Source organism: Cynara cardunculus (assembly GCF_001531365.2).
Source record: "Cynara cardunculus var. scolymus isolate 2C chromosome LG 15, CcrdV1, whole genome shotgun sequence".
Lineage (NCBI taxonomy): Eukaryota > Viridiplantae > Streptophyta > Magnoliopsida > Asterales > Asteraceae > Cynara > Cynara cardunculus.
This window is the reverse complement of record NC_037542.1, coordinates 1,538,767-1,550,279: the sequence shown is the minus strand read 5'-3', so window position 1 is coordinate 1,550,279 and position 11,513 is coordinate 1,538,767. Positions and strand designations below refer to the sequence as shown.

Sequence of the window (11,513 nt, the reverse complement as noted above, 5' to 3'; positions counted from 1 at the left end):
CTATATATATATATATATATATATATATATATATATATATATTTCTCTCCTTTGGGCTTAATCTTATTTTTGGAAGAGTAAAAGAAGTTGCGATATTTTGGTTTCTGGTTTCGAGCAGAAAGAAAGAAGAAAAAGAAAAGAGTTTACGTTTCATTATCTAAATTTGCTGTCGGTTTACAGTTTACTGTCTAATTGGGATTCAAGGTGAGTTTTTATTTCAAAAGTTTCATGTGAAATTCTTTGATAAGAAACTTATTGGGTTTCAATATTGTTATAACTACTTGTTATTATTAACATAATTGGGTTTTGATATTATATTATCAATTGTGAGAATAAGGGTGGCATAATCGACATGAGAGGTGTATTATGGGATAAGGGTGGCATAATCAGGAGAGATGTATATTTGAATAAGGGTGACATAATCAGGAGAGGTGTATATTGGCACAAGGGTGACATAACTAGGAGATGTGTATATTGGGATAAGGGTAGCATAATCCAAAGAGGTGTATTTGGGATAAGGGTGACATACTCAATGGTTTTGTTTAAAAATGAAATTTGATCACATGATTTTGCTATTACCACATCCTTCGGATGCGATGAGTTAAGTTTTCGTACTAGCTTAGTGCGATAAGCTGTTATCGCATCAATATGGTCCGATGGGTGGGGTTTATCGCATCTGCTTGATACGACAAGTGTGTTTATCGCATCTGTTTGATGCAACGAGAGGTGGTTGTCGCATTTGCTTGATGCGACAAGATGGAGTTATCACATATAATGCAATGAGTTGCGTTTATCACATCTGCTTGATGTGACGAGGTGGGGTTGTCTCATCTTTGGGATGCGACAAATTGAGGTTTGATGCGATAACTGTTATTCATATGTTGACTCTTTAAAGTTTGACTTTCCAAAATTATTTTGGTGATTTTCACCATGTAAAGCTATCAAGGGATTACTCACTATACCTTATGGTCTAACCCTCAATTTGTTTTCGAAAATGTGCATTTCGAGTCGGGCACATCCGAAAGGTAAAAAGGAAGGGAAAGATGTGAATTGAAGTGTTATAGTTTTACATATGATTATATGATGAACGTGAATTTTGTGGAAGTTATGTATGGCATGAACTTGTGAAGCTGTTATATTCAAGTCATGTAAATTGTGAGAAAAAAGTTTGTAGCTATTTTTATAAGTAACATTGTATACATTGGGACTGGTATGTATTATTTGAAGTTCATATTATGTGAAACATGTATTGTATATGCAAATATGGGATGGACTATTACATTTTATGAAAATGCAAAAACAGTTTCGAGCTTCCAACTTAATTAACCCATAATAAAAAATAGAATTAATAAAAACAAATTAGTATTTATAAACAATTTATAGTTATCTTAGATTTTTGTCTTCATCTCTTAAAAATTGCTAGTATCATCGAAGATTTCTTATGTCAATGTCTTTGTTGCCGATAATGATATGATAACGTTGTGACAATAACGTGATTGTTGTAATAAAAATGTGATAATGCTTTGATAAACTGAAGAATTCTAATGATATGATTTTGTTGTGATAATGATGTGACAATGCGGTGATAAATCGAAAACCGATGATGATCACGTCCACAATCTTCGATCATGTCTGTTCATTATCTGATTTGCATCTTTTTTCCCATTTTACTTTATATACCTTCGATATTACTGCTCTCTCAATCCAGTGCCGGGCCCAGGAATTATTTTGAGCGGGTGCACATTTAAAGTCGATCAAAAAGTCAAAAAATCATCGTTGATGCGGGGGAAGTCATCGTTATTTGACCAAATAAAAAATTAATTTTGTCAATGTGGGAAATAAAATACATTTTTCCAAATGAAATCGACTTTCACCTTTTGAGTAAGGTGCAAAACTATGTGTTATGATTCACGTCTTTTTTAGCTGAATTCCATTATTACAAGGAACTTTTTTGGTTTTTTGGTTAATTTCCTACAATTTTCTATTTTTGATTTGATTTTGATTGTCCTTTTATCTTTCTTTTTCTAGATTTTCAATTTGTTTTTATCGGTATCTAAGATTTCTAGTATTACATATAATATACTACAATTTAAATTAACAAACCAAATTAAAATAACACTAGGGTTTGAACAAATGAAAAATGACTACACAGATTTAGGAGTCGTTTACCAAACGCTTACCCGAGTAAGCGTTTATCAAGTAACATTACCTTATTGAATAAATATGGTAAGTACCAAGAATCTTACCCAGTAAGAGCAAAGGCAAGTACCGAGAATCTTACCGGGTAAATTGTTGCATTTGAAACCATTTTGATGGATTAAAATCTTACCCGGTAAATGAGTGATAATGTTAAATTTTGTCGGCAAACTTACCCGAATAAATGTTTGGTAAACGACCCCTTGGTGAAAACAAATATAAAATTCAAGACAAGTATATAATAAAATAAAATCAATATAGAGCAAACATAGAATTTAGGGTAAATAAGCCAACTCTATAATAAATAAAAACAATTTAGGACAAATAAATAAATTGTAACAAATAATATTTTTCAGAAAATAAGAACAAAAGAACAAACGATTCCTCATATATGTGGGTGATTGAAAAACAAAAGTTGGAACAAAAACCCATTGGTTACCTAAATTTTATTAAAATTTTGGTTTTGGTCCCTTCAGTTTCAAAATATTTTAAAACGCCCTTCTATTTTTAAGACTTCCATGACAAAATCATACAAGATATAAAAATAAATAATGTTGCAAGTGCAACTCAAACCCAAGACCTCTTAGAGAGAGGCACGTTTACTTTATTATAGTAACCATCTTACCAGCTTTAGGTGGTTATTATTTTGGTTTCCAATATTTAAGAGCACACTTATAGTTAAGTGGGTGTACCATTTTTAACGTCTCGGTTTTTTCCCTTGTGAAAATCAAATGAGCAGGTGTACGGGACCCCATTCTAGTCTCAGTAGGTCCGCCCTTGCGTCCATCATTCTAAAACTATGACTTACAACAAGATTATCAACTTACAGGTGTTCTTGCATGTGCATGAATCGCATGTGTTCTCATCTGAACCTTCCTATATATATATATATATATATATATATATATATTTATATATATTAGAGTAGTATATTATGTATAGATATAAATAAAGTTTTATTGAAGTAACATATATTAGCGGTAGGTTGGTAGGTTTGGGAATAGGTTGACCTAGACTTAATAGTTACAACGAAATTAGGGTGATGAATAATTAAGAGAGACTCATGATACAAAACCATTCAGAGGGTTGTAGAATCATTAAGAGGCAGATTTTTTTTTTTTGTTAAACAAGATTCACCTCTTAACGATTCAAAGGTTGTCTCTTAATGGAACTATTAAGAGATAAACAAACAACCCCTTAACCCAATTTCAACCCTTTTAATTGGTGCTTTAATTGTTTCAGGGATTGACATTTTAACGAGTTGGGTTTAATTACGTTGTTAGTGGTTTATATTTGGTTGAACTTTTTTTTTGTATAGCCCTGTATATGACATTATGCATTACATGATCATAATATGTTAATGTCATACAAAACAAATACAATTCATTTGTTTCTTTGGATTAATTCTTTCGAGTTTACAATTGAAATATTTAGGTTTGTTTTGTTTTACTTGCTCATTCATGAGTTTCGACAACAAATAAACAGTTTAACGAGTAACCAACATGTCACAAAAAAGCTTATTATTAATATAAACCTCGTATGAACAAAATAAATGTGTTAATGAAAGATAATATGTCATTATTGTCTTAGAGCCGTTTACCAAACATTTACCCGGTAAGCATTTACCGGTAAAATCTAACACTATTATTTACTTACCGGTTATGATTTTAGTCCACCAAAAATGACATTGTATGTAACAATTTACTTGGTAAAGCGCTTACCGTGGTAAGAGTCGTCGCCCTCACTTATCGGGTAAGACTCGTGTTTTTTGTCTCGCTCTTACCGGGTAAGATTCTTGGTCCTTATCATATTCATCCGGTAAGGTTATATGACTCGATAAACACTTACTCGGATAAGCGTTTGGTAAACGACCCCTAGTTTCTAGTCAATTTTCCATATGCACCCACACTATTAAAAATCAGCTTAACGTTGTCAAAAAAAGTAAAGGAAACTAAAGATATAACTTTTAATCAATCCAAAAACTGATGTTGCATTGATGACACTATAAATTGTCTATGGATATCAACAACAAAATAAGAACACGAACACACAAAAGAAAATGTGATAAATTAAAAAGCATTTTTAATAAATTTTTTAAAATAGAGATTTTGATGTTTTTGTCTTTAACAGATTTATCAAAAACCTTCTTCAAATTAAATGATTGTTTAAAAGTATGATTTTTATTAATTTTTTACATTGAAATCCTTAAAATTAAATGTTTAGAAAAGGGAAATAATAATTGATATTATAATAATATAATGTGTTGATGATCAACATATTTTTCTTTATATTTTGACTTTTAATCATCTATTGAGTAATTTATGTTTTCCGTCGTTGTGGTTTGTTTAAAATTGTGGGTTTCATTCTTGTCATTTTAAAATTTCTCTTTTCATCTTTATAATTTTTAATTCATTTCTATTTTCGTCCCTGAATTCAAAACATTACTTTTAAGTATGAAGGGCTAAAATAGAAATGAATTGTAAACTATAGAAACGAGAAAAAACAATAAATTTTAAATCATAATGACAAAAAAGTAAAAATTTATAAACTATAGAGATGAAAACTGAAATTTTAAAACCATAGGAACGAAAATTAAAATTTTCAACAAAACACAGGGACTAAAAACGTAATTCACTCTTATCTATTTTAATAAAATATGTAAGAAAAAACTTATAAAAGGTATGAAAGTAAATTATAAGCCTTAAATATAACTTTTTTGCCGTATATAAATATTATATATTTAAAAAAATAGTATTATACTAAAGGGCATTTGGCCTAATAGTATGTAAGTTATTCGCCTTCTAGGATGTCAATGATTCAAACCTCAATAAAAGTGAGGAGGATGAGTGAGTTTATTTGTCGTATAGAAATATTATATACTTAAAAAATATAAGGGATTGTTTGGAAATTGCTGAATAGTTTGGTAAAATATAATTATGTCGTCAGAATGATTAAGATGCTCTAATGATATCAAAATAAAATATATTTGTTTGATAATTGTTTACAATGAAATTAGCTTGCTGAATGGTTAAGGGAGGCCAGAATACAAAATTATTAAGAGAATTTTAGAACCATTAAGAGACAGACTTTTTTTTGCCAAACAAGATTCACCCTTAACGATTCAGAGGTGTGACATCCTGTCATTTCTGAGTTTCAGGTTACCACTTTATTATAGATCCTATATTTAGAATTATAAATTTACTAGGATCTAGTCATCGTGGTTAGAGTTCATCTGACTTAGTTCCCAAGTTTAGTATGGAAGATCACGCCTTGGCAGGTAACCGATAAAGTTAACTTGTGTAATGCCAAATATTTTAGTAATTCTCCAAATAAAATAAAGTTGATATTATAAACTTTTAAATTAAAATACAAAAGTCCCATTTGAATGTCCACATAATTTATCAAAAGATAGAGTTTTGGAATTAATAGTGTTATTTTATTTATGTTGGGTAAATTATAGTGGGTTTATAAAAGTTTTATTTGGGTTTGGGCCCTTAAAGGCCAGCCCATTTCCTTCTTTAAAAAATCTTCATATAAATACCCCACATCCTTTGAAAAACTCTCATTTCCAAACTCTCTCAGCCTAAGTTTTTCATCTCTCTAACCTCTCTCTAAATAGAAATCACCCTCCAGCCGATTCCCGCAAGTAAGCTTTCTAGAAATTCTGTCAATCTTGAAGAATACTCAAGATTTCAAGAAAAATGTATGATACTTGTTATCTCATTTTTTATAAAAATAACACAAAATTTTGTCTTGCTACTCCTACTTCTTGGCCTTTTAGTTAAAATTCCGGAGAGTTAAAGAGGGGAGATTATTCATCAAAGACATGTGAATGTCTTCAAAAATGATGATAATCCATGATCCATATTCTTTGATTTTTAAGAAAGTAGGAGAAACCGCCTTTGCATGCGAAGTCCGATCATGTAAGATATGTTTTGAAGTATGGAAGAATCTTGCATGCATCCCAAATTGGTTGGTGCATCTTCAAAATTTAATGAAATCGGAAAAATAATTTCCGAAGGTTAACCATTTTTGGTAGTTTTAAAATCTTTAGAAAATGATGAACAAATGGTTGTCACTCGAAGAGTGTGCAATCTGTTTTGGGGGCTGTGTAATTCTAGATTGTAGGATAATAATGAGTGACTTAAACCCACTCAAAATTCTTGATATTTGGAAAAGTCGGCTGATCTCATTATTTTGAATGATGTGAAAAGTTGGACATAAAATGACTTTTGGAAAGTTCCTATTTATAGTGATTCGTGAAACCCAAAAATACCTGGAACAGAATTTATAATATGTCCAAAAATCAGCTTTTGAGTAAAAGATTTTGATACCTTCTAATTTATATAAATATTGGGCTGTTTTAGAAGAAATAATAAAATATTGACTTTATTTCATGAAAATCCGATGACATTACATAGGATGCAACTAGGCTTTATCCTTGTCAAGAATCCATAGGTGAACTGAATACTGGATGTTGGTCTGTTTAGGAAGGTAGGGCGGACGTTGAGAGCTTCTGACGTCATCTTCTTGGATATTCATCGTCAAACCAGTGAGTTTTCATGGCCCCACTTTTAGGGTGCGTTTGGTACGTTGGACAGGGTGGGACAGGACAGGACAGGACAGAACACATTTGTCCTATGTTTGGTGTGGCTGAATGTGGAACTAAGTGGAACTAACTTGGATAAACATAGGACACACGTGTTCCATCCTACCCCCATGGAACTAAGTGGAACTCAACACTTTTCCCTCTTTACCCTTTTTCCCACCCGGCTATCACGTCCTAACCCTTTTCATCGCCTCCATCACTTCCTCCCTGTCGACGGCGAGTTCCAATCGACGGACGGCGACCATCTCTTCTCGACTGTTCATCGACTGTTGCTTCTCTTCTCTCCATACTCAGGTACGCATTATCGATCTGTGAGTAGTGAACGAGCTCTATTTGGGTAACCCTAATTCTTTTCTCTCCCAAAATGAAAGTGTTGCCACAAGATACCTTAGTAAGTTGTGTTTCTGTTTCATTTGTTTTGTGGCCGTGCATAGCCAGTTTTTTTCTTGTGGTCATGCATTTTTCTATTTAAAACACCGACTGTATTCTCTAACCTATTGCTCCTCTAGGATGGTTGCTAGTTCATAGAGTTCACAGTTAACAGCCATCAACAAGCTCTTTAGTTTTAGGATAACTGGTTACATGTTTAGCTTGAGGAAATGGACACCAAATGGTGATCTGATGTTGATGATGCAGCTCATTGAAGTTGGTCATGGACTTGCTTATGTTATATTTTATTTAGGCATTTCAATGCAACTTTGTCCATCATGAGTGCAATCTTTGTCCTGTATAGCCTTACTGTATTTGGTTCTAAACATCTGTTTCCAGTTGTGTGCAATGGTGTACATATAAAATGCTACACAAATACTACACTTCTTGTGCTCACTTGGTCATACCAAAACCGTTTGTTTTCACCAGAAAAAACATTGTTCTTCACTGCCACAAACTGATGTTGAATTTGGTCTTCCCCTAGCATTAATATTTGATGTTGAAGCTGCTGTTTTCTTTTTTCCTGGTTTTCAACTTGGATCTTTATGTTGTACTGCATTTGTCTTTTTGGTATCAGGAGCATGGTGCCAATCTCAATCAAGCAGTTAATGCACATTTTACTGATTTATGCTACTTGATTTATGCTAGTGACTCCATCTCATTTTTTAAACATTTTATAGTGACTCCATCTCATTTTTTTTATGTAGAATGGATCGAAACCATATACTTGTAGTTGTTAAAGTGTTGAAATCTTATATCGACTTGCTCATACTTTTGGTCAATTTTGCGAATTGGTTAATTGAATATGAACAAAGACAATATTGGAGGAGAAGTTTAAGGCAAAGAACATTCACTAGATTACAAATTAGATCGATAGAAATCCAACGCATCACACGTTAAAGTGACATTATTTGTGTGAATGAGTTGCGAATGGATAGGAATGCATTTGCTATTTTGTGTGAGTTGCTAAAAACACGGGGTGGACTATTAGATGATGGTAACGTGACAATTGAAGAACAAGTTGCTACATTTGTAAACATTTTAGCACATCACACCAAAAATAGATGTCTTCAAGTTAGATTTTATAGGTCGGGGGAAACAATTAGTAGGTATGTTCATCGAGTTTTAAGTGCTTTGTTGCGATTGCAAGACATTTTGTTTAGCAAGCCAACTCCGGTAGAGGATGATTGTACCGACAGAAGATGGAAGTGGTTTAAGGTAATCTTTGTTAGCTTTTCTTGTTACATGTGATATAAATTTTTTACCATTTAGCTAAAACCAAGTTATTTTCTTTATAGGGTTGTATAGGAGCAATAGATGGAACATACATTGAAGTGACTGTACCTGAGTCCGATAAACCACGATACCGAACAAGAAAGGGTCATATTGCGATTAATGTATTAGGTGCATGCACTCAGGACATGAATTTCATCTATGTTTTATCTGGTTGGGAAGGTTCAGCTACCGATTCTAGGGTACTACGAGATGCGGTTACACGAACTAATGGTTTAAAAGTCCCAATGGGTAATTACTATTTGGCTGATGCAGGATATGTCAATGGTAACGGATTTTTAGCACCATATAGAGGTACTAGGTATCATTTACGAGAATGGGAACACATTGGTCATACACCTTCAAATAAGGAAGAATATTTTAACATGAAACACTCACAAGCTAAGAATATCATAGAAAGGTGTTTCGGTATTTTGAAGAAGCGTTGGGCCATATTACGAAGTCCTTCTTTCTATCCAATAAAACTTCAAGGAAGGATGGTCATAGCATGTGCTTTGCTACATAATTTTATTAGGATGTACATGGTTCTTGATCCGGAAGAAAACACGACACTTACACTAGAAGATATGCCTATAGGGGAAGAGCAAGTGGAATCCAACGATGATGTTGAATCTATTGATGTTGTTGAATCGAGCAATGAGTGGACTCAATGGAGAGATGACATAGCCCAAGAGATGTTTGAGTCGTGGATATCAAGTACATAAATGTACTCAATGTATTATATTATCTATGTTTTAGATGTTAAATTTTAAAATGTTGTTAATGTTGAATTTTAAAATGTTATCATAATGTATTATTTTGTTGCTAATGTTGAATTTTAAAATGTTATCATAATGTATTATTTTGTTGCTAATGTTGAATTTTAAAATGTTATCATAATGTATTATTCTAAGATGGCGGATAGACGTAATTGGAATATCCAAGAAGAGGTTGTACTAATTAGCATTCTACAAGAGATTGTAACCGCCGGTGGTAGGAGTGATAATGGGTGTTTTCGGACCGGCACATATGAGCAAATTGTTTTAAAGATGCGTGAAAAGATTCCGGGCCTTAATATAACATCAAAACACATCCAAAACAAAATGAAGCGGCTCAAGGATAAATATTCAGCAGCTTATGACATGCTGAATACAAGTGGATTCGGTTGGGATGATGYACATCAATGCGTAACGGTGGATGCTCAWGTTTTAGAGGAATACTTAAAGGTAACGCTTATATTTTTTATGCTATTATTTCATAGTTAAAGGTAATGCTCATATTTATGCATTTTTTTATAGAAACATTCAAGCAAAAATTATATTGCCAACAAGTCGTTTCCTCAATATGAACGACTGAAAACAATATTTGGAAAAGAACAAGCCACAGGATCAATGGCGGAATCTGCCGCAGATGCATTGGAACACATAAATCTTGAAAGTGCAGTCGGGGCTGATACTGATGAATTGAACGTGCCTTTGACTACTCCTTCTAATGGCGCTTCTGCATCCTCTATTCCACAAGAAGTAGAAGCATCATCAAAAAAAAAAAGAAGAGAAAAGAGGGTGTTTTTGAAGATGCAATGAAGGTGATTGAGAAGGGGTTAAATGTATTATCCAAGGAAATGGGTAAGTTGGTATCGGTTGTTGGTACTCCGGGTTTACAAACTATGCCCGATGAGTTAACCAACATGGGTTTTGATGATGATCAAGTTATTGCTATTAGCATGTACTTTGTCGATAACCCGATTCAACTACGCCTATGGAATAGCATGAACGCTACTTTGAAGCCAAAATTTGTAGCGACTATCTTAAAAAAGTTAGACATGTGATGTTGGTTGCTAAACATTTGATCTTTTGTGTTGAAGTCTTTTAGTACACAATTGTAAACATTAGAACTTTTGTGTTTAGGTCTTTTGGTACACAATTGTAAACATTTGATCTTTTGTGTTGAAGTCTTTTGGTACACAATTGTAAACATTTGATCTTTTGTGTTGAAGTCTTTTGGTACACAATTGTAAACATTTGATCTTTTGTGTTTAGGTCTGTTGGTAAACATTTCACTTTTTGTTTRTGAATATGATGTTTAAATCTTTTGATTTATTAATGTGAGTTTTTAATTAAGATTGATTTTGGAAATTTTTTGGTATTTTTAAATAGTATTTGTAAGCATTTATTATATTGATTAATTAGTGAAAAAAACACTAAACAGGTTACTAGAGGTAAATTGGTCATTTTAACCTGTCATGTCCTGTCCTGTCATGTCTTACCAAACGCTGAACAGTTGTCATGTCCTGTCCTGTCATGTCCTGTCCTGTCCTGTCCTGTCCTATCCTGTCCTGTCCTGTCTGCGCACCAAACGCACCCTTAATGCTTTTTGCTATCTAACTGGAGGAAAAGCATGAGATTAAGCAAACTTTATTGTTTATTTATTTAACCATTGCGCTAAAGAACTGTTTAGTCAAGCTTTGTTTGAAACCATCGGACTAAAGAACTGTTTATTTTTTTCAAGTTTATTATGTCATGAAATATTGACTGTTTTAGCACTGTAAAATAAATGCTAAATTGATGTGCTTGAAAATATATTTTCCAAATAAAGTCCCCGTCTGTAAACGCTACTTGTTAACTCGGGCACGTCCCTGGGCCGTGGTATTGTGGATAGCCGCTATTGTGTTGACAGTCCCACCCAAAAAGGGGTGCACATTACCTATGTTTTCTTGGTCTAATCATGTGGAATTTTGACCACCGCTGAATTAGTACTACTACGAACTGTGGGACCTAAGTAAGTGTACGGGCTACTTATGGTCGTTCGTAAAATAATGGGGCACGTTGATCAGGTAAGGCTCAGTAGCGTCTCAAGTTTATACATCGTGGTAGATTTACATTTATTCAGTGCAAAAAGTTTACGTATAAGTTTGCAAATAAATGGTTTATGCATTATAATGTTTTATGCATGTGAAAACTCGTGAGCTCACCAACTCTTTGTAGTTGACTCGTTTTATGTTCCATGC

General features: G+C 33.1%; 2 protein-coding genes across 2 annotated transcripts; both read left to right on the top strand.

Moving 5' to 3' along the window:
* Positions 1 to 7,942: 7,942 nt before the first annotated feature.
* Positions 7,943 to 9,231, top strand: LOC112527510. The gene is made up of 4 exons (XM_025138195.1): positions 7,943 to 8,028; positions 8,137 to 8,452; positions 8,533 to 8,638; positions 8,924 to 9,231. The coding sequence occupies exons 1-4, from the start codon at positions 7,943 to 7,945 to the stop codon at positions 9,229 to 9,231; spliced, it is 816 nt and encodes a 271-aa protein (XP_024993963.1).
* Positions 9,232 to 9,420: 189 nt separating this feature from the next.
* LOC112527509 lies at positions 9,421 to 10,089 on the top strand. The gene is made up of 2 exons (XM_025138194.1): positions 9,421 to 9,732; positions 9,805 to 10,089. Exons 1-2 carry the CDS (start codon positions 9,421 to 9,423, stop codon positions 10,087 to 10,089), a joined length of 597 nt encoding a protein of 198 aa, XP_024993962.1.
* The last annotated feature ends 1,424 nt before the right edge of the window (positions 10,090 to 11,513 follow it).